Source organism: Cinclus cinclus, chromosome 1 (assembly GCF_963662255.1).
Source record: "Cinclus cinclus chromosome 1, bCinCin1.1, whole genome shotgun sequence".
Classification (NCBI taxonomy): domain Eukaryota; kingdom Metazoa; phylum Chordata; class Aves; order Passeriformes; family Cinclidae; genus Cinclus; species Cinclus cinclus.
Genome location: NC_085046.1, coordinates 17,698,059 through 17,722,497, shown reverse-complemented (window position 1 = coordinate 17,722,497; position 24,439 = coordinate 17,698,059). Strand labels below are relative to the sequence as shown.

The 24,439-nt window shown below is 39.4% G+C and overlaps 1 protein-coding gene across 3 annotated transcripts in view; it reads right to left on the bottom strand.

The window, feature by feature from the left end:
* Positions 1-14,969: 14,969 nt before the first annotated feature.
* PIP4K2A (phosphatidylinositol-5-phosphate 4-kinase type 2 alpha) overlaps positions 14,970-24,439 on the bottom strand; it is a 107,631-nt gene continuing 98,161 nt past the window's right edge. For all 3 annotated transcript variants that reach the window (XM_062507386.1, XM_062507402.1, XM_062507393.1), the window contains 3 exons: positions 22,729-22,972; positions 21,502-21,605; positions 14,970-19,714 (listed from right to left, as the gene is read on the bottom strand). In XM_062507386.1, coding sequence (XP_062363370.1) covers positions 19,634-19,714; positions 21,502-21,605; positions 22,729-22,972 — 429 coding nt within the window. In that variant the 3' untranslated portion in view covers positions 14,970-19,633. The remainder of the gene's footprint in view (positions 19,715-21,501; positions 21,606-22,728; positions 22,973-24,439) is intronic.

The following is a 24,439-nucleotide window of genomic DNA, read 5'->3' as shown; positions in this document are numbered from 1 at the left end:
GGAGGCACAATTTGGCATTTTCTGTACTTTCAAGGGAACCAGGGCTGTCCAGGCAGAGTTTGAGCTGAGAAGCTTGGTGTAGGTACAAGAGCTGTGGTGGGCCTGAAATGCAGAGGGGAGGATGGGGCAGAAAGGGGTCAATCCCAAGGACAAAGACTGGAAGTCCGTGTTTATTACTAAAGCAGGGATGGGATCTATGGTTTCATAATCTTGCCTTTCTTTTGCAATCACGAAATAGCTGAGGTTTTCTGGTGAGTTGTGCTTTTTGTTCCCTTCCAGTGCTGGTCCATCAGATGTAATAACCTGCTCCTGCTGCCAGCTGCTTTCTTACCTCAAGTAGCCAATGTGTTTGTGGTGTGTCAGCCCAAGTGATTAATGCCCATAAGGAAATGAGTAATTCCTTTAGGGTAGTAGAGTTTCAATAGCATGTACAAATAAAGTCTTGGATTATACCTTGAATAACAGGAAGAAAACAGAATGCCGGGCTTTTGTTCATTAAATTAACACTGTCTTCTCTGCATGGAATAACAGAAAGACCTTGCGGCTGAACAGTGCGCAATCATGTAATCAAAGATTATACATTAAAATCTAACAAACAGATAAGCATCTGGAGGCAAATTGAAGTGGCACAGATCTTTAGTTCTATTATTTCCCCAAATCCAGTGTCAGAAATCCACTAAAGTGTTAAATATTTTGTCTCAATAGACTGCCAGAAAGATTATTTATCAGAAAAAGATATAAAGAACATCATGAGTGGTTTTGTGTGTCTGTCTCCCCATACTCCCTCCCTGCCTGTTGCCTTATACATGTCGTAAATCCTCTACATTGTTGCTCTCTAAGGAACTGTGCAACTGGTTCATTGTTCGTTTGTCAGTTTGCATATGCAAATGGCACAGCGCCATACATTTCAGCAGCAGAAAAAGCTGTTTCTATAATCAGGAAAACTAGCAATTAATGAGGTGGGAGTAGGAGCAGATATTGCTATAGGCAGGAACAGCAGGCTTTTGTGCCATTCCTCCATGACTTTTCGCGTCTCCGCCTGGATTTTAAAACTGTTACGTGGTCGAGACAGCCCCTGCTCGTTGTCTTTCTAGTCAGTTCTGCCTTCCAAGGGCTCAGCACTAGGTAAACGTGCAATTGAAAACTCATTTGCTTTGTGAATGAATTTGAAGGTAAGGAGACTTGATTTGAAGAAAACGGCCCAACTGGATGGCTTTTAGAAATGTCCTTTCCTCAGCACGTGTGCTGCTCTCTGGGCTGCCTTACTGCTGAAGGTGGGAAAATAAGAAACTGCAACAATCGAGGCAGATGGTGACTAGAGATGTGTATGTGCTGGGAGACCCTGCATGGACAGGAGATTCTTCATTCTGGGTGTTTGCTCTGCTGTGTTTTCTGTGTATACTTCCACATAACCCCTGTATTTATCTAGTAGCACTCTCCTCTGGTATAAACTGACATATTTTACAAATGGTTTGGATTGTATCACGGTATTTAAAAGGAAACACAGATGTTAGAGAGCAATTCAGAGAGGAAATGAAAAGAGGAAGAGCATCTGGAGACTTGAGTCTGGGCTGGAGGCCTGGTTGTTGGTTGATTTAGTACTCTGGGGTCTTTGCAATCAGATCTGGCCTTTTGCTTTTAAGTAGGTGCTCCGAAATATTCCCGAGCATACCTGGCTTTGTGCTGGGTATGGGACTATGCACAGTGCCAGTTTGAAGCTCTGGAGGAAGGACAGACAGAGGAATTACTTTGATGCCAACTCCAGTTGCAATATCCACAGCCACAAGTTTTAGATCCCTTTCAGATCTTATCAACCTTCTATCTAATAACACTGGTGCCCACAAACAGTCAGCTGTTTTACGAAAACTTTGGCAAAGGACAATCACCCAAAGGAGATTCTACCCAAGGGTTTTGTGTTTCTGTCACTGCTCTGAGTCCAGGTAAAGCTGGCAAGCCTGCACCTTTCATAGGTTTAGTAGATAGGCTTGTGAGCATCTGCACTGCAAACTGTTACACCACCTGTGGTGATGATAAATATTTTATACTGTGCAGAATTTGTGTCTTGGTTACAATTACTTGCATGTTTCTGTTGTGCTTGTGTCTGTTTGCTGAGTTTGTGCAGATGGTATCTGTGCATCTGAACAGGCTTGACAGAAAATTCTTGTGTTATTCATCTTCTCTCAGGCTGAGGAATAGAGAGCTCAGGAGCAGTTTTATGTTGGAAATGTAGTGGTGCAATGTTATTTTAATTCCCCGGTATTTGTTGGGAAGTGTTTCTTTAACTTCCCCACAGCCTGGTACTTGCTCCCCCTCAGCCTCTCTTTGTCCTCAGTGAAATGTGAGATTTAATGAATTCTAAAGTTTATGCATAGCCAGTCTCTTTTCTCAGATAATTTTATTATTTAAACAAACATTTTTATATTTTGTACCCTTCCACTGATTTTTTTAAGCCCTAGAAATAGTGAGTGATTTATCTTTTACTATCAGGGATGTAGTTCATGTCTCCTAATAAGTAATAAAGCCATTATCTGTGTTTAATGTAGACATTTCTTTCTTTCCTTGAGGTTTGGTGCTGTATATTATATGCTATCTAAATCTTGTCAAACTTAAAAGCATCACAGAAGACATTTAATAGAAACCAACCTTAGAGTTGATTCTTTGCTGCCTTTGGAGTTCCTTGGGAACAGTGTGAAGGAAAAAGAATCAGTGAGATGAGGAGATGCAGGTTTTTTTTTTTCTGCAGAACTTTCCCCCCTCCCCCCCCAATTTACATTTAAACTTATCAAAAAGTGAATTCTGAAGATAGAGATTTTATTTTTTTGAGGTAGGTTTTTTTTTTTTTTTTTTTTTTTTTTTTGGTAGAATATTTTACTTCACTCTGGGGAGTTGACAACTTTAATCCTCTAAATACGGTATTCAAGCCTCCTGGATGTTTCTGCCAGTGCAACTTATTTCGGCTCCTAGGGCAGCAGTGAGAGAAAAGTAAGAGAATACATGCAACACTTGTGGATGCCAAAGGCATTAAAGGTTCAGGGAGGGGTGGGTCCACTGAGGGCTATTAAACATAATGACCCAGATGCAACTGTGGTGTTAGTGGAGATGTGGACTCTAAATGCAAGCTCTTAGGTTAGATCAGAAGATTTTGTAGTATTATATATGTGGGTTTGGAGATATTTTTATTTAGCGTGTGTCTGTTTTCTAAATAACTAAATCATGTGTGAGTGTTGCAAGTGCATCGCTGTTTTTATTTCTCAAGGATAGGAAAAAAAATGTACCCTTTATGTAGCTTCCTTTAAATAATATAACATGTAGGAGAGCATAATAGATTCAGCACTAGGCAGGCTACACAGTGCTTGTTTTTGAGGGACTTGTTCTGTTCTTTCTGGAAATCCAGTAGAATATTATCAACATGAATAGGATTGAATTGTAAATGCTTAAAATTATCAAAGATAAATACATGCAATTTAGCTAGCCACAAATTATATACAGTAATGAAAATATCACTAGCAGAACTTGTAAAGGAGTGTACATATGGGTTATGGTGAGCTTCAGCATTTAGAGGAAAAATGATGAAAAGAAAGAAGAAAAGCAAGCTGCTTATGGAAATAATTTTCTGCCTATCCAGGGCCGTAAATAATCTGTGCCAAAATGCACAAAAAGCACTAAAAATGCTTCTTCAATGCCAGTTTGACTGTTGTAGGATTGGGCAAAGCAGCTAAGTTTGCACAACTGCATAACTGCTGCATGCATAGGCTGCCCAAGTTTTTAAAAATTGCTGTTATCGCTTCTGGTATAATGAAGTCTCTGTAGCTAGGACACAGAAAAGTTTGAAGCCTTTAACATTTTACAGAGCTAAAAATAAACTGCATACATAAAAAAAAAAATCTTAATATCTTTATAATACCAAATGACACCACTGTTGACTCTATGTGAACAGGAACGTCGGTCGTTTTTACCCCACATTCATTGTCTTCTAAAGATAATGCAAGTTTTGATGGTGCCTTTATGAGCCATGATTCTCTTCATATTGTGAAAAATGCTTTCATGTTTCTGATAGGGAAATGATAATTTGCAATCTTGAAAAGATTGTCACATAAAGGAGTCTGCATGTACTGAGCTGCATATGCTGCACAGATGAGGTAATGTCTGTGGTGCACACTTGAGATTAACCTGTTTGAAGCACAAAATACCATTTTAATGATGAATTAAAAACCAAAGGGGCGGGTGGGTGTGTGAACATATTACTTTGAGCATAAAGGTGAAATCCTTCTCTACAAAGGTTAAACGTGAAAGAAAAACACTTTGCTGAAGAAATGAGCTGGACAATTAATGCATTTTCAGAGGGAGTTTGGAGGAAAAAAGAGTATCCTCCCAAGATGACATATGACTTAATGAGGGGGTGAAGAAATGTAGTGGAGGTGTAGAGGGGAAATAGATAAAAATAATTCCTGTTTCCTCTTACCATCAGACTTCCAGGTGTTACATGCTTTCTTTGCCTCTTGAGTCTAATAAAAGACTTGTGGGAGTCAATGAAAACATTTTTGCCTCTGTATTCTATTTCCCCCCAATAATAGAAATTCTGACAAAAAAATGAAACACCATGGTAGTCTGAAAGGCATTTGTTTAGATGATGTAGATTGCAAATTATTTTCTTACAGGACAAGCAGTGCAATCTTGGGTCATAGTTCAGCTTTTACACCAGTTTTGATCAATTTTCACAAGACCGAGGCTATAAGAAAAGTAATTGCCAGACAGCTTCAAAATCTACTTACTATTGAAAGTGATACATTGAAACATACCTTTTTGAAAATAATTGCGATATCATCAGTCCATACGCTACCTGAAATTAACCGTTTTATATACAAAGAGAGGAAAGAGCATGTTTCATAAACTACTACACCGAAGGTTTAGAAATGCAGCACAGTATTGAGTATCTAGATAGACTAAGTAATTGCTGAGGTTTTGTAGCCTGATGATTGAGTCTTTTCATGTGCCAGATGTTAGGAATTTCAGCCTCTGTTGTGCAAAGAAACTTCTTGTTTTATTTATATTTCTTTTAAACTGAAATTGTAAGCTTCTTCACTAACATGCTCCATTTATCGTGTCACTCCTAAAAGTACATCTTAAAAATGGATTTTGTGTAACTGCAGAAGTGGAAAGCTGAGAGGTAGTTTTAGTAATTGAAGAAGGTTAATCTTGTACGGTGGACTTCTTGAATGGATAATAACAAATGCCAGCAAAACATTAATTGTTTGCTGATGTCCCATTGCCACTAGTTACAATAATATACATTATATTAACAGGACAATTATATTAATATAGAAGTCCTTAGATAATTGCTTTTATAGTGGTAGTTTCTAATTTGTGATAACAAACTTGTGATAAACAAGTGGAAGAAACACCTATAATTAAACAATTGTACATAATGCTGATGGTTTTATACCAGCCAGCAAGAAAGAATCTTTCCCCTGGAAAGGCAGCCAGAATACCAACAGAAGCAGGATGCAGATCAGTGGACTTTAACTCATGGATTAATGACATGCAGGTGTGTCAGGGGAAGTTTAGGCTGGATATTAGGATAAGGTTCTTCACCCAGAGGGTAGTTGGGCACTGGAACAGGGTCCCCACGGCAGAGGTCACAGCACCAACCTGACAGGTTTCAAGAAGCATTTGGGCAATGCTCTCAGGCATGAGATGTGACTCTTGGGGCTGGTCCTGTGCAGAGTCAGGGGCTGGACTTGATGGTCCTGATGGGTCCCTTTCAACTCAGCAGATTCTATGATTCTTTGCTGCTTGAAATCAAACTGCAGCTGCAAGTGGTAAATGATTTCAGTCGATGCACTTTCCTGTACAGCATCTAGAGGAGTGAAGGGAGGAGCTCTTCCTGGATTTGCTTCATATTACCCTGTGGAACAGGGTGAGGGGTTCATTAGTGTCCTTGTGTCGCTCAGGCCCAGCCCCATCAGCAGTGCTGTGTTCAGTTAAACTGCAGAGCAAAGGCTGCTGTGCCACCCCAATCCCCTGTGTGCTGGGGTGCTCCAGACAGAAACTGCAGCACTTCTGCTGTGCTCAGCCTGCAAAATGAGCCTGAAGCTTCTGGAAAATGTTGGATCCACTGCAAATGTGCAATAAATTTAGCACTCAGGAAGTATTTTGGGCTGACTGTGAATGTGTGAATCAGTTGTGCAGGCTGTTAATTGCAGATTTGAAGCTTCCATGCAGTGTCAGACCTATGTGTGTGAATGTGCAGTCAGAACCTTAGGTGGGTTGGCTTGGGTGGGACCTTTGAAGACCAGCCAGTCCAACCCTGCTGTCATGGGCAAGGTCACCTTTTGCTAGACCAGGCTGCTCAGAGTCCCCTATGGCCTGGCTTTGAACACTTCCAGGGATGGAGCACCCTCAACTTCTAGAGATGGTATGTTCACTTCCCTCACTGTAAAAAAAAAATATTTTTCATTCCTAATCTAAATGTCCCCTCTTTAGATTAAAGCCATCATCCCTGGCCCTATCACTGTTGATCTGGACAAATCTTCAGGAAATGCATTTCATTTCCAAATGACAAGTAGCTGGAAAAGGGGCCTTGTTTGGGATAGCCTGGGCTAGGGCAGTCCAGCACAGATTGCTGCAGAGCTGGTCAGTGCCTTCTGACAATCAGGGACACTTCAGCCTTGTCTTAGGTTTGTTGTTCCTTTAAGAGGGCTGTGGAAGGCCAGAAAAAAAAGAAAAAGTGTTTTTTTTTTTTTTTTTTCGTATGGCTTTGCACTGTCTTCTCATGAGATGCATATGAGGCAGTGATGGAGTGGAGAATGTGGAGCTCTTGGAGATGAAGCATTTTGGGGAAACAAGTATAGGTATGCATCCAAGCAAGCAAAGTGTGCTTTGCCTCTTTCAGCAATGAATCAGCTGAAGAATGGATTTTTTTTTTTTTAATTTCATTGGGAATAATTTTGCTGCCTAGTCTTGAACCTGGAGGCTATTTTTAATTTTAAGAGGATTTCTCTCTTGATGAGGTGATAACTTAAAATGGCACAGGAGGATCTAATGCAGCATGTTTTCATTCAGGGCGTCTGTTTTACAGTCAAGCCTAGCAATACAAAAAGGAAGCTTGAAAAGAAATTGTTAGCTTTATTGATCCAAAGTTGTTCACTTTTTTCACATGTGTATTTATGGTTTTGAACATTATACTACAACTTATATGCCAAAGAAATACTTGGAGAAATCCCATGCAGTCCTCCAACTGCTTATGTATATCCAGAATGTTGCTGTATATGTAGAAATACACATATTTGCACAAAAAAGCATCTTGGAGAAGAAGCTAGGGAAAGCTGCCCAGCACAGGACAGGAGGGGATTTGAGGATGGACTAACAAAAAAAAAAAAAAAACCCAAAACCCAAAAACAACAACAACAACAACAACAACAAAATCTAATCATAGAACTGTTTAGGCTGGAAAAGACCTTTCATGTCACTGAGTCCAACCATTAACCCAGCACTAAGTCCACCGCTAAACCGTCCCTAAGCGCCACCTCTATACTCATTTAAATACCTCCAGGGATGGGGAGTTGTGGAAGACTGAGCTGTTAGGTGATAATGGCTCAAAACATTCCCCATTTTCCGGAGTGTGTAAGGGAGCTTTGCTCACTAGAGGTGAGCTTTTGGGTGTGGAGCGGCCAAACCTCCGATTTGATAAGTGAAAGGATGAGGGGCTATGAGTGAGACAGGAGACATCCTGTGGAGATGGATCGTGCCTCTCATCTTGCTGAATTGCCCTCCCTCTCACAAACCTGGGTTGTGGGCTGTCCCTTCCCCCCGGGGGAAGGACGGACACTGGCCGTGGCCTCAGGGTGTTGATCTCTGCTCATGGGCCATAATCGACTCAGCTGCCTTGGTGTGCTGGGCAGCTGTGCTGTCTTAGGGCTCCCCAGTGTCCCACCATCAACGCTACTGCATCAATCTCCCGTCCCAGGGGAGGTCCCTGGCCGTTCCTGAGTGGATAGAAGCCAAATAGATGGTGTGTTCCAGAGATCTTTCTCTGCCTCTTGTTCGGGACATCCTCTTCCACCCGATGGATCCGGTCTGTGACCAAGACTACAAGCAGCCAAATCTCGTTGCAGGGTCTGTGATTGGTGAGATCTTCAGTCTGGTCCCTTCTCTCTCTCTCTTTATTTTGTGCTTCATGCTCTTGTCGTTTCTCGCTTTCTTTTCCCTTGTGCATGTCCTTGGAGGATGTTGTACTTTCATATTGCAATGCTTTTATGTTGTTCTCTTACTACAGATAATAATCAAAATGGCTACATACCTGCTTTCCTTTGCAACCAAATTGTTCTACAATAAACCCTACATATGCGTGTTCACTGACACAAGCTTTCTGTGTTGTTTCACTCTAACCTGCCCCAAAGGGTCTAATAACAAGACCCTGGGCTACCCTTGCCTTCTGCAGGGCAGGACTCTGCCACTGGGCAGCCCATTCCAGTGCTTGATAACCCTCTTGGTGAAGATTTTCTTCCTATTAGCCAATACTTAAATCTCCCCTGCTGCAACTTCAGGACATTTCCTCTTGTCCTATCACTTACTACTTGGGAATAGACTCCCACATTTTAAGCAGAAGTACCCTGGGACAACCATGCCTAACAATTGCAGAAGTCCTCCCAGTTGCTTATAGAATTTTTCATCTGCTTCTTCATCCTGTTTGGGAGGTCTGTGACAGACTCTCATTGTGGTGTCTGCCAGGTTCTTAACCATAAAGATTCAATCCTCCTATACCATCATTAATTCCAGACAATCAAAAGTGCCCCTAAAGTACAGGGCTTCCTCACCTTTTCTCCTTCCTTGCACATCCATTCTGAAGAGTTTATACCCATCCATTGCAGCTCTTCTGTTGTGTGAGCCATGCCATCACACTTCTGTCACAGCAAATGTCACAGTTTTCCTGCCGCACAACAGCTTCCAGTTGCTCCTGTGCATTGCATTGGTGCAGATAGATTTGCAGTGGTCACAAGGTTAAAGCCAAAACAAAAGCCAGAGGGCAGAAGGAATGTCACCACATTGGGAAATACGCGCTCACAGCTAATACTGTTTCTCTACATGGATTTTTCGGGCACAATAGCTGGTAGCTGTCCCAGAACCAGCATAATTGGTGCTTCTGCCCTACAAACAGCTGATTGTGGGTGGTGAAATTGCTGCTTTAAAATCAAGTCAGGCTACGAACATCCTTTTTCTTTTGCCCTTATTGTTTCTCTCTAGAGTGACTTCCAGGACATCTTTAATAACCTTTCCTTGGCACATACACCAAAGGTATCTTTTTTCCTTTTTTTTTCTTTCCACTTTTTTTACTGGAACAGATGCATATTTCTTCCTGTTTGCAGCCCCCACCCTCACCCTGAGGACATGATAGTAGGCTGTGAACTTCTGGAGTCAAGGATCAATCCCCTAACTGCCATAAAAAGTAAAAAAAAAAAAAAAAAAAAAAAACCCTCAATGAATTTGGCATATTTTTCTAATTGATGTGAATGAGATGAAAGGCACAGCTGACTTCCATGACCTCTGCAGGATAATTTTATATCATGTGTTGCATGAATAAAGGGTTGTGCCATAACTGCAAAACTGGGAATTGACACCATTCTGCTCTTTAACAACATCCACTGGTGTGTGACATCCAAGTACATTAACAGCTGTCGCCCTTCATTTCTCTTCTGCTCACCTCCCACTTTCTTCGTTCATTTGCATGAAACAAATGAAACTTGGTGATGATGCTTACAATTGTTGAGACTCTTGTTACAACTTATTTTCATAAATGTAACTGTAATTATTAGGCTGCTGATAGTCTTTCCAGAGACTTTACCAGAGCAAGACGGCAGGAAAGCCAGCAGATCATCTGGGAAAGTTCTTCCATATCTTGCAGTATTGGAACTTGGAGGAGGAGTGTTTTGACAAAGGTCTACATCACAGATAAGATACTTATCAAAGCAATAGATTCTTCAGTGGTGCAAACTGACAAGTGCATTATTAGGACTTAAATTGCTTTCCAATATTTTTTCCAATAAAACTATTTTGAGTTGATTTTGTGGTATTTCTTTCTCAGTCAAGAATGAGCAGTATTGAAAAGGTTTTGAGAAAAATCGGTTCATATTATATATTTGTGAAAGAAATGCTTTAAATCCATGTTTTTATTTCATTAAAGCTTTTGTGTCTGGCTGTAAACCAAGCTTCTGTCATGTCTCACTCCTCACGGAAGGTTTTGCAGCAACTAAAGCTGAAGAACATCATCTTACTACACCATTTCAGTCAACTTAGAGTTGAAATGGTCATGCTTGTGTTTTAAATTATGTATTTAAGTATCTTTTGGAATTGAGAAGGTCTAACACAGACAGTGCGAGCCTGCTTTCCCTTCCCTTGGTTAGGGCAGAGTTCTCCTGTTGCATAGAAAAGCTGCATGGTGCTAATTACACTGTAGGAAAACTAGCACATACTCTGTGTATGCTGGAGCTGGATTTGTTCTGCTCTCATCTGGTCTGTGGGAATTTATTTGACAGTTGAAAGGATGTTTGAGCTGGCTGTTAAGTACTACAGGAGCATTAGGCAAATGGGACTGGAGATTCTGTTCAGGAGAAGATCTGCTCAAACATCTGCCTTGCTAACTCATTATATTTAATATAGTCATACTCAGTAAACCTTTGGTGAGAAGTTTGACTCTCCTTTTAAAGCTGCAGTTATGCTGTAAAGCGTTTAGTACAAGAACAGTCATAGGTCTTATGCTGCTACAAAGCAGAATAACTTCAATAAGCATCATAAGGAAGTACTGGGATACAGGCTAACAACATAGCTACTTTTACCAAGACGTATCTAGATTCATGGTAAGAAAGACTGGAAATCTGAGTTTATGCTGGCACTGTTAAAACAGCAACACCTTTTAGTTTCACAGGGACTAATTTGTGTGAGTCACGGATGATGAAAAGGTTATGCTTGAAGAACCTGGTTCAATAACTATTGAATTTAGACAGAGACTTTCCTGGGCTTTGGATCAAGTTATAATTTCCAACTCAAGTTATTTGTAAGTTAGAAAATATTACAAATACCTCTGGATTTCTTTTGATGTGTTGAATGTGTTCCAAAGTGAATAATGGTTTGAAGGAATAACATGTGCTTGACAGAGTGAACTTCAGAAATAGTACAACTTGCTTTTTACCATGTAAATCTTTGCTATAGGAAACTCATAGCTAAAGCCAGACCTGATTGTGACTGCACAGGGGGCAGTGCAAAGGAAGTTGATGAGACCATTTTCTATTATTCTGATTAAAAACCAGAGCACTGCACTCCAGGCTGTGAATTAGTCAGGAAAGTAACATTTTGATTTGTGGAATAAACAAGAAGGGGCAAAAGCAGTTTTTGTAAGCAGCTTGCTTGAAAACCACATTAAGCTACATAGGAGGTCTGTTTAAAATTACTTTGTTTAGCAAAAAGCAACAATTAGAATTAGAAAGAGTTTGGCAGTTAACATGTAAAACTAATTTCCTAGCTGAGACTTCATGGGAATATCTGCATTATATGGAAGACCTAAAACCCAAACATTGGTCCAAAAATCCTGAAAGGGTCCGGAAATATTTTCGTATGTGATCCTTGATTGGTTTGTTTGAACTATCTGAACATTTCCTCAGGAGAAACTGTAAAATGTTTAACTGTAAAATGTAGCCCTCTGGTTATGCTTGGCCATGGAATTATGTTTCTAGGATCTGGCAAGTCCTATAACTCTCTTATGCAAACTCTCCTGTTTAGTTGCCCCATGTAATGACAGAATGTATGCTTGGAAACATCACAAGTCCGGGTACATGGGCTTTCTTTCCAACCACTCCTTTCTCCCAGACACAGCCTCTGTATTTTTGTGGACTGGGGCTTCCTTGCAAAAGCTATGCCTGCCCTGGTGCCCACGAGGTCCAGCAAGCACAATTCTCTCTGAGCAGGGTCTCAGCAGGGTTTCTGCTCTACTCACAGCTTGCGCAACTCATTTGCTCCCTGACTTTGGTTCTTCTGATCCTCTAATGATCCAGCTGCATTTTTCACACTGCCTATAATGCATGGATTGATTTAAACTGGTAATTTTAACAGCATAAAGCTTGGCTGTTTGAAGACCATCTTCAGCTTTCACCTTCTGAGTATCTGTGGTTGGCCACAGTCCACTCTGTAATGTTTCCTACCCTCTTGTTCTAAATTAGAGATGTATACTTGTCCTTACTAGGATAAGGACTTACTGCTTTGTTTCTCACCTGTTTGAAAAAGCTTATGTTTTAGTTTTAGTATGTAATGGAATTTGACTAGTAACAACAACTCTGTAAATTTGTAAATTCTTTCTCTACTTTCATGCTGTGAAGCCATGTTTGTCAAGAATCCAAGAAATGCTGTTTCAGTAATAATCATGGTAGTAAATGTAGAGTTGCTCAGTGGTCATGTAGGGCATTATGCCTTTGGAGAGGGTCTGGATAACGAGCCCTGATCACCAGTACAAGAACATATATGACAACAGTTCTTCTCTGGGTGTTTTTAAGTACAGAACCCCACTTTGGGAAAACATTTTTTATTTAAAACATTTGTATTCTAATTCTTCAGAATAACCAAACATTTAAAGCATGAGCCTTCAACTGCTATGTATATATCAGACTAGGTGACTTCTAGGATATGAGCTGTGATCTGCTCTTCCACTGCAGCATCATCCAATGAATTGATGAGCCACATGATGCACCTTCCCCAAGAAGGCAAAGCTGGAGCCCTGCTTGCTAACTTAAAGGCTGAACTGGGGGTTCTAAGCTAACTCCCAGTATGTGAGAAGGAAGAGCTGCTTCACAGTGCACCCTAAGAGAGTGACAGTGGACCTTAAGAGAATGACAGTTTTTTCACACCCATCTTCTCAGCTGAAGACACTGTTCCTCTATCAGCTGTCCCTTGCCCAAATTGCCCATGAGAGCAATTGTGTTAGACCAGACGACGTGATACTCTGAACAAAACCACAAGGTGTTTGTGGGGACTGTGTCTGATGGAGAGGCTGAGTTAAAATGGTGGGAGATACAGGCTACACAGAGCATGAGGAAATGTTTCTGTCCAAAGAATATCCTATCCAAACAAATGTTTCCACAGACTGGTTTGGGTCACAGAAAGAGCTTATTTTGATGATGGAAATGTTCCATGTAGCCATCTTCCTTTTCAGTCTTTTCTGTATCAACATACTATCATATGACCCAAGTCCAGCATTTTAATTGCTTTACAGGATTATCTCCTTGAACCTTTTACCACATTGCCTTGGTTTTTTTTTTTTTTTTTTTTTTTGAGGGTTGCTATCATCTGCTCTCTAGGATGATCAGTTCTCTCTGATTCACTCTACTGCTCTACTTCAAATCTTACACCATAGCACTGTTCCCATTATTTTGGGTGAAAAGGTAATTATTGTAAAATGCTTGTATGGTATTGTCAATGTAGTAATTTATGCCTTTCCTTTTGCATCATAATCATTATGGTCTGAGGTTTTTTTTCTCTTCTCCCATGTGGTGCTGTCCTCCCTGACCCCAGAGCAGATGCAGATAATGCCAAACCCAGGGAATGTATTTTGTGTTGCTTCTTTGTACTTTTTTTTCTTATTCTCAGCCTTACGTCTTTACTGCTTCAGTACTATCTCTTCCTTGTAATTTCAGAAAAGGTTTTTTGGTTTGTGCTCTCCTCTTACCCTAAACCCTTGTTACTGCAATCTGTGGAACCCCACTGGTGACAGGTCCCCAGTCTGAGGTCACCCCATTCACTGTAACCCTTTGTGCCTGACCCATGAGCCAGCTGCTCTCCCACCACATGATGTGTTTATCCAGCTGTGAGCTGGACATCTTGTGCAGAAGGACACTGTGAGAGACAGCACTGCAACCTTTACAGAAAACCACAAATCTCATTTTATCAGCTGGCTCCCCTTGATCAACCAGCTGGGTTACCCTGTCACAAAAGGAAATCAGGTTTGATGAGCAGGACTTTCCTCTCATGAAGCTGTGCTGGCTGTGCCTAGTCACTGTGTTGTACAGAAAACATGTTCTTCTCCCTCCAGACCAGGACCTCTAAAAGCATCATTGTACTGCTGGGTCCAGTTTCAAGGCCACAGATGCACTCAAGTTTTCCCTTTTTCAACTGACTCAGTGCCATCCCACTGTCCTGCATCCTGGAGTGAAAGAGCAGCCCACAGCACAGAGATGCTGCAGCCTACAGTGTGTGAAACACAACTTGCAAACTTCTGCTCCAGAGCACTTCCCAGTGTAATCAGATCAAACACTGAAATTCCTTCCACACAGATCTTGGCTGACTGAAGCAGCAGAACAGCACTAAGCAGGCCAGCGTGCATATCACCGCTTAACTAAAAGCAGATTATTTCCATTCTATCCTATGAAGAGATGATCATCATTGCATAGTACAATTTGATATTTTAACACCTTAAATACAAAGTCTTTGGTGCAGCTGAGGTACAAATAAATATATATCTAAGACTTACTTCTGAACTAAGAGAAAAGAGTGAAGACTTTCAAAGCAGAAAATGTTTTGTTTTATTATGCAATTCCAGTGTGAAAGATAGGGCCCTGACCCAGAGTCTAAAGTTCAATTTAGCATTACGTGCATGGTTAAAATAGGCACTAGTTAATCAGACCTACTTGGCAGAAAGGATTCTTTTGCATCACTTGAGTCCAAGGTGCTGGGATAAACAGGCACATCTTGGGAACCACAGGAGTTTCTCTTAACCAGAATCAAACACGACCCTGTTATCCTCAGGTGATGGAAGACGAAACGGAATTGCTGTCACCCCAGCCACTGGAGCTAGCCCTTCTCTCTGCCTTGGTATGACACACACTCTAGACATTAGAGTGACTGAGATACTCTCGTAACAAAATAGCTTTATGCATCCACTTAAAAATATAAAATGGAAAAAAAAATAGAGTGCTTTGGCCTTGGGCAAGGTGAAATACCAGAAATGTAATGAGTTAAACTACCTTCCACGCTTGTGTGGAAGTGCTAAACCTCTTCAAAACACAAGGTCCTTACACAAACACAATTTATTCCAATAGGACACACACTGCTAAATAAAATGAGTCACTATGCATGAATCAGATCGAGTTGGAACAAAGTAGAAGGTTTTTATAAGCTCAAAGCGTATTGGGCAATAACTGAAATGCCTACAAATATTCAGAGTACTGGGTAAGAATGACTTTATGCTACCTTGCAAGAAGTATTTTTTGTATCTTAATACTTCTGGCCAAATAACTATTTTATTTGATTATCACTAACAGAGATGAGACAGGAAGATGCGAAAAGGGAATGAGAAAAGCTAAGATCATGATATTGTTTAGTTTGGGAAAAGTGAAAAGCAGTATTTTATTGTAGTTATAGCAACATCTACAGCCAAGAATTGGCTGTACTTATTTTGAAACTGCACTTTATTCAAACAGCAATTATGACAATTTTTTTAGTAGATGGTAAATGAATGGCTACAAAATTCTCAAAACAGAAATTCAAGAGGCACCATTTTTTTTTTTAATTAGGCATTAGACAAAATGGAATCGGCCATTCTGCCTTGCTCAAGCCATTCTGATCATTTTGTTAAATAAGAGAGGGAATATTCAATTTAATATGTGCAAAAGCTAATATTTACATTTTTCAGTACATAGAGGCAGGATCACATTAAGAGAAACTGGAAGAGAGTAAACTGTTCTTAGGGTCTACTGTAGCTAGAACAAATATTAATGAGTTTAAAGCACAGTAATATAGTCAGGTAAGATTTTAGAAAAAAAAAATAAATCTTTGTAATGATAGAGCTAGTGAGGCATGGGAAGAGACAGCACAGCAAAGTCATGGAACCTGGGAAAGATTAACCAAATTTTCATCAATGTTTATTTACAGGTGAACTGCTTTGGGACAGACTATAATTACTTCTTCAAGTCCTCTCCAGACCTCTTTGTTAACAATTTTAATAAAGCAATTGCTAATGATTTCATCTTATGCACAAGGCCTTTGTCTCTTGGCATTTTAAGGGCCATACTGATTGCCAGAAACAATTCCTGCCATAGAGAAATCAGGACAGAGATGGAACAGATTGCTCCTTTAAGTTAACTGTTCTCTCTCTTTTTTTTTTGTTTTTTTTTGTTTTTTTGTATTTTTCCCCCACTAAATATGAGTTTGAGAGAAATCAAATGGACAACACATATAGAGAGCAGATACTGGATAAAGGCAGGCTTTGAGACCATCAGAATGCAATGATCCCACTTGATGCAGGGACTTGCTAATTAGTATTACTTTGGAAAAGAAGTGTGGGAGGGAGCTGGAAATTCACATTATATGTTTAGATTATATAGCTGACATAGAAAATTGTTGTTTCCAAGAATTTTTAGTATTTTATTTTTTTTTTGCAATCCTTGCACTAACAAGCCAGCTGGATCTCCTGCGTGGAATATCATCACTGCCTTCAGGAAAGATAACCTTTTCTTACACATTGCCATATACACACTTCTGCTGAAGACAGGGTCCTGCAGCTGCTTGCTGCTCACCGTGGCTAATGGTCCATGTAATTTGAGCAGCATTCCTTGAGCACCATGTTCACACTAAACTCTCAGCAGCTGGAGCAGCTGTGTGAAGTGCAACCTTAGATTACTAAAGACATCATTAAGTGGGTAATTAAGAAGCTGAATCTCTCTTCTCTCTATCATCTCACCTACTTAAAACAGAATAGCTCCTCAGCTGCCTTGTCTTTGGGGTATCTCTACTTTATCATTAATTCAGTCATGTATTTCACAGGTAATACTGCTGGAAATATTGTTTTGTGACACCTGTGCAATAAACTGAAAAAAAAACCCAAACAAAACAGAAAGTGACAAATGTATTTAAAAAATTAAAAACTAGGTCAGAATAAAGACATAAAGACACTTTTCTGCCATTTGTCCACAATGTGCAGCATAGGCTGTATCATACATTGAAAGCCCCAACAATACAAGTCTTGAAATTCTAGAACAGAAATCCCTCCCTCCTTCCCATGAAAGTTTGGACTTATTCCCAAATACTTTTAAAATAATTGGTTTAGCATAAGATCACAGCTAGCAAAGTTCTGCCAATCCTTCTATCAATTAACTATTGTGGATGCTCTTCCTGTTTTGTTATTAATGCTAGGATTTAGTCCACAGATTTGCAATTACAAACCTCAGTATTCACTGTCAGAGCCAGTCTCAGCCCAAAACTCCAGAGACTAGATATCTCAAGCTCCTTAAAGTAAGCATGGAAGAAGCATGATAAAATCTAGTGAAAAACTTAAAGTTTAAATTTTGTCTTACTTTTTTTCCCTTCGTGATACAGACATTTAACATCCAAAATTCATCTGTAAGCAATCAAAGCTACAGGTGAAAAGCAAGAACAAAGGATATACCTAGTGAGTCATCAAAGTGCTTTATTTTATAAAGCCTTGCTCATGTTCGGAGTGTAATCTAAGCACTAACATACACAATAATGAGTCTTCCTTGCCCTGTCCAAATAAACAGTTTATCAACAAGAGTGAGTGACAAAAATGCTACACAGATAAAAAGAATGCTTTGCTGTAAATGTCTAAAATGGTCTAAAAATGTACACTCATTGGCCGCAATTAAATATGTACTCTGAGTACCTTGTTATCACTCCAGGGTCTCCCTGTGGCCTCATACCTTCAAAAGCTTCAGAAAACGAAACTTGGGTGAGAATGTAGACAACCAGGGTGTTTAGGGAGAGGACCAAAAAAAAAAAAAAATTTCAAGCCACAGTACCAACTTATTTAAATACATACAATACAAAAGTATACACATACATTACAGTGCTGCAGACATCACTAAGTTAAAGGTAACAAAAAACCCTGTGGGAAAGGTTGGGGAAAGGAAGAAGAATTAGTACACAGCAACAGGGATAGTATTGCCTTTGGCTGCTGAAGAGAGTGTAATTAAGGGGGTGCTGTTGTAGGGGCTCCTCTGAATGAACCATGACACAGGTTATGCACAGTTGCAGGCTGGGCAGCACTGACATTAGTTATGGAGAAGGCATGCTGGCACTCCTGATCCCAGTTAAGAAACAATGAGAGGGAGGTTTGACTTCTCTTACGTTGCCTACAAAATCTAATAATTTCAATAAAGAAATTTTAAAGGCACAGCTTTAGCACAGTGTATAAGTAGATAAACTTTTAAGCATATGTAAATTTGTCTCTTTCAAGCATGGAGTCTTTCAGGGAAAAATACAAGAGGAGAAGGAATACAATGTTATTTAAAAATTTTAAACAAGTTAAACATGATCAGCACAGTTTCAGGCAATGTACTATACAATCAAAATTGAGTAAATGGTAGGACAGGTAATTTTGATGCTGAAGGACAACCATGGGAGAAATCCCTCCGAAATATCCTTTCACATTTTATTGTAAAAAGAGTCTATCATGGAGGTGAGCGAGACATTCACTTTAGTACACTACTGCACATTACTTCTTGGAAGATGACAAACATTACTTCATTTGTACTGCAAAATAACTTTACATGTAAACTCAAAAGTCTTATATTGTACATGGCCCTGAAATTCAGAAATATCCCTGCTTTCCTAATAATGTAAACAGTAAAATTCAGGGTTCATTTTTCAAGGGATAATCTATAATAAAATACCGCTATTTCAACAGTACAACATAAGCATTTAAACTTCAAATTCCCAGTAAATTACAAGGGAATGGAATTTCTATCAGTGTGCACATCTTTCAGGATGGGTAGAAGATGGAGCTACTATTGCCCAAAACTATGCACTTCTTCAGATAAGCTTTCTTTACACTTGCAACACTATTAGTTCCTATATTGCAAGAATATAAAACAAATGAAAACTTCAGGTAACAAAGAGAAATAAGCAAAGTTTTCCCTTAATGTAAGTTCACCATAGCAAAAATTTACACATAGCATGAATTCTGTTAGCTCTTTGTAAGGTAAGAGATGCCAGCTCTCAGATGTCTGAGAGACTGAACTTCCTGACACAACGCGCTGACAAAAACTGGGAGAGGGAGGAAAGAAAAAGAAACTGCTAGGAACCAAATGGGAAAAGCCTCCGGCACCAAGGGCTGCTGCAGCTGCATTTTTAAGGAGTGCCAGTGTGCAGGGTGTAACATTCGCAGTAAGGTCTTCATTATTATCACCATCATCATGAAGAATACTGTCATGTATCTTTTTTTTCAAAAAATAAACTGATCCACAGTTTACAATTCGTTATCAATATTGTAGATTTAACATGCATTTACTCTTCCTCACCCCCACCCCATACCTCTTTGCTCATTTATTCAATTTCACCTGGTAGCATCAGAGTATTACTGTCACAGTGCACTCTGAGTAAGCTGTTCTATTTATTTAAATTATTTTAGATTTCTTTTTGCACACACAAAAGAGTCAGAAATAGCTAGGACTATGCTGGGAATATCAGGCAGCTGTTAAAGCGAGTACTCCACCCCACTTCAGTCATCTTTGCCAGCAGATGTAAACAAAGGGGTTGCTTTCTGTAAGATGAGTGCTTCTCCGAGTTCCTTTTTTCCCCTACACTTGTAGCCACTGCTGCTGTCCCCAGGTCTTGTGTCTGTCCTATGTAACACGATAGGTTACGTCAAGATGTTGGCAATAAAGTCCAAGAAGCGCTTTGAATACTGTTCTGGATTAACAGTTGAAATTTCTGCACCAGCCTATACAGAGAATTGGGAGGAGAGAAGAAAGAAGGAAGAATCAGTGTTTTATTCGATGCTTTTGTCATTGAGGATGTTAATAAACTTCATGTGCAGTTTCAGAATCAGAGACTAGAAACACAGATTGTAATGGCCCTCAATCAGAATCTAACTGGGGCCTTTTTGGGCTTCACAGGAGACTGATAGTCAGTACTCACCCCTGTAACAGCTATCTTCCATTTCTGAAAAATTTTCTTTTTACTTCGCATGCTTCTCTTTACTTTCATTGTACTTCAGTCTTCTGTACAAATTTTTACAGCACATTAGCCATGCTACCCCACTGATTCACCAGCAGATTCTGGTCTCCTGAGCAGCAGTGCCCTCATACAGAGAAGACTGAATTGCCATACTTATATCTGGCATGTCAACAGTTGTGTAACACTGTTGTGTGTACTGTTAACCTGAATGCTACAAAGCCTAGTTCAAAATGCATGGTAAGAGTAAAACTTTTTCAACATTTATGCATTTAAATCTGGACTCAATGAATAAGCCATACAACTGTTATGTCAGTTAAGTCATGATTTCATTCATATATTTACTTGAGTTTTTCAGAGACTTACCCACATTTTTATTTCTATTTTTCCTCTTTTACAAAAGAGGAAAGTTGCATGCATGCAATTAATCAATGAACTTCAGCATCATGTGGCTCAGGATGGAGACAGAGAAATAAACAAAATGGATGTATGAAAGTAAAATTCTGTAAAAAGTTCTAATCACAATCAGCTTCAATAATCCTATCTGTTACTCACAACTTATTTCTATTTGTTATTTAAGCCAGAAGTGTGAGTTTTTAAAGTCTGCTACTTTCAAAGTTCAGTAATAATTGCCAGATAATGGCTGCATATGGTTTGCATCAACTTTTGGCTGCCCAGAAAGCAGAGAGTAATGAGAACATTGCTTTAGTGAGACAAAAAAATACCTCCTACAGGTCTTTGCAGGTCACATCATTCCCTACTGTAAGTAAAAAGCACAGAGCCCTTTGCCTGAAATTTCCCACAATGCCCTGACCCTTTAGATAGTTAGACACAAGAGGGATTTTAGCCTCAAGAATGAATATGCTCTTTCTAAGAAGTTTATGAAATTTGAATGTTATATCACCACAGGAGTGATAATGGTAGACACAAATCATAAGTCTGGAAGACTGGGATGTTTCACCACAGTTCTTTGGTGTCTGCTGCTAAGCAGCAATTTTAGTCAAAATTAAATAATGGCAGTCAAACAGAAGCCTTCACTGAACAGTCCCTGAGTATTTAATATATAAATTATGGTTTTATGCCTGATTTTGTAAATTGTGGGGGTTTTTTTCTGAAGAAGTCTTCTAGAGTGAGCCACATTATATGCTGAAGAACTAACTTTCAGCAGGCTGTACCAAATAATGAAATTATCATTAGGGCCCTGCATCTGAAATTAGACTCATGACAGGTTTCATAGAGTGGTGGACAGCTTTGATTGCAAGAATAAGGTGCATCTCACAAATTCAGGGCGAAGTCTTAAAAAGCATTCCACTAGAACTCTTTGTGGGTAAGAAAGCTGTGCATGCAGCTGAAAAAGGAGTTCCACTCTCAGTATGTAATGTGCAGTAGTTACTCTGTACATCTTTATTGCACATTAAACTTCAAAAAAATTGAAAAAATTTCTGATCTATTTCCCCTTTCCCTAGATTTACTGAACTGTCCTGAATCAGGGCACTAAACAAAAATGCATGAATATAAATGGAGTAAGAGGAAGAAACCAACCCAGATACTTACCCCATGCTTTACCGTTTTTGCAGCATGGGCAGCTTTCTTTTTTGCATCATAATGAGTAAGAATGTCAATAATGGCCATGAAGTACACTTCCTTTCTGGGTGCATCTGCCAACAGCAAACACAGGGCAGTAAGCACTTCTGAAATATCTTAACAATGAGTTCTCCTTCTAACAAAGAAGACTCGCTAAGACTCAGTCAGCAGCTAAGACAGGTCAAAGTCAGTCATAATCGAGATGCGTAAAGAGCACGAGCTCAAGCTGTCCTTAACTGAGAGTTTAACTGCACTCATATATAATGCTAAACCCCTAAATGAGCGGAAAATAAAAATCTAACATTCAGAAATAAGATTTATTGCTCAGTTAAAGTAACATGGATTTCATCTTTGTGGAAAAATGATGAAGTTTTATATGGGAGGTAATGCTTCTGTGTCAATAAACAGAGTCACAGAATGAACTCAGTTGGAAAAGACCTCTGAAATCATCAAGTCCAACCTATGAACTAACACTTCCTCATCAACTAAAACATTGGCACTGAGTGACACATCCTGTCTTTTTTTAAACATGTCCAGGGATGGTGACTCCATCATGTCCCTGAGCAGATGACTCCAGTACCCAATTACTCTTTCAGTGAAGAATTTTTTTCCTGACATTTAACCTAAATGTCCCCTGGTGCAGCTTAAGAACATATTTTCTTTATGAATAAAACCATGTATTTATTCACATCAATGCTTATAAACAAAAAGAAAAGGTAACTTTCCTGTCTTGAACAACCACAGATACCTAGTTATACTTAATTTTACACATTAACATTAAACTCAGTTTCAGGCTTCTTACACACTCCTTATAATGACTTTCTCAGCTGCAATACAAAAATTGGATATAAGTGCACAAATTTTCAAAAAGCAACCAAAAAAACCCAAAATATAACTCAGAATTCTTATTTTTTCACTCTTTTTAGACTCTGTTTAACAGTGTTATATGCCAGAAAAGACCAATTATAGATACTAGACTTTCTGGAAGGGATGAAAACCCCATGAATTAACTGCTGAAGAACTGGTAAACATTATAGAAATTTTCTCCTTTCTGCTGCACCAAAGAACAAATTTCCTTTTCCAAAGAATGAACTTCTTTTTTACAGTTTACATTTCCCTTTACATGGTTGTGAGGACTTCAGGATTCTGATGCAAGAATCAAACCACCTTAATACAAAAGTATTTCTTACTGCTTACTTTCATGTGATTTTATTCCATAAACATCAATAGCTGGATCAAATTCCCCTGGAGCCAAAGGCAGTGAGCTGTTCAGTGTATTTCCTGGACTGTCTGGAGGGGTTCCAATGGGGTGGGTCCCATCACTTTCACCTTCCTCTTCTCCATCATTCTCTTCACACTCTATTTCTTCCTGTTCAGCTCTTTCAACATCATGAATTCCAACCAGTAAGCTGTAGTCCATGAGTTTTAACTGAGCAAGGAACTAGAAAGTGATAATAAGCAGTCTATCAATATTGCTGAAAAATGTAAGCTACACTTACAAACAGAAGTTACACAAAGGTGTCACCAGTTGAGAAAAACTTCTAAGGCACTTCTGAGAGAGAGCAAAAGGGAAGTTTAAGTGATAAAGCTGGCAAAGAGATACCTGCTTTTACTAAAATGCATTAGCAGCATAGAAATTACTTGAATCTTACAATGCAGCCCACTCTTCCAAAAGCCTCAGGGAAAAAAAAATCTGTAAGTAGTGAAGACCACTGTGCTTACAAGCTGACAACTGTTACTCCTGTCTCGTGTTCCATTTAAATTACAGATTCATAGAATATTCTGGGTTGGAAGTGACCCCCAAGGATCATCAAGTCCAACTCTTGGCCTGGCTGTACAGAAACATCCCCAAGAATCACATCATGTGCCTGAGAATACTGACCAAATGCTTCTTGAACTCTGTCAGGCTTAATGCTGTGGCAGCATCCTCTGCCCTCTTTTGGACAGCTTTATAACTTCCTCATGTTGTGGGGCCCAAGACCACACACAGCACTTGAGGTGGGGACTGCTCTGTCACTGTCAGTGTCCAGAACAGCCTTTGTGCTATCAGGTGCAGAGTGTGCTATGATCTGGTGCTGAACCCACCCTCTCAAACCCTTTTAAGTCTTATTAAAGAATCATGAAAAAGTGTTCTAATATTCTTGCAGTGGAAAGCTGTGAAGTTCCACACCCTGAAGACATGAAATGATGTTGTATTCTCTTCACAGTGATTTACATGATTTACATCATGAAAGCAAAACAAGTATGTGAATGAAAGAGTGGTTCTGAATAAAGAATAAGGATGGGAGATTGTAGGAAACTGAAAAACGAATACACTTCATGTACAAACACAGAGTTATTTTAGTTAAGGAGAACAGGATAAGGCAGAAAGAGGACGATGGAAATAAGGAAGGCATAAAATCAGGAAAATGGGATAAACTGCTCAAGGGGGTGAGGGATAGGCAGGACAGAGCTGTGCCGCAGCTTAAAAGCAGTACAGTGATTTCAAACTTGTGAAGTCCATGCTTGTGATATGCAGAGAAAGTGGCTGAAAATAAAAATTGCCTCAGTTCTTATAAAGTCTAAATGATTATAAAAAGGAACTTAGAGCAGATCAGGGAAGAAGGCATTTGAGCTAGACTTTGGCACAGAGACAGTGATGGTGATGAAAAAGATAAAATACTAGGGAATGAGAAACTCCAGTTTGTCAAAATCTGATTCTGAGATGAGACAAGCTGGAGATAACTGTAAATTCAAGTGCTAGGAGAAATACTGTGAGACTGAGAGGAGGTTTTAAGAAGAAACTGTTTTTTAATGATTTCAGTAGCATTTATTTCAATATAATAAAACAATAGACTTCACATGACTGGAAGGGATCTAAGTTTGAAGAGATGATGCACAACAATATGCAAGACAAACCGATGAGACT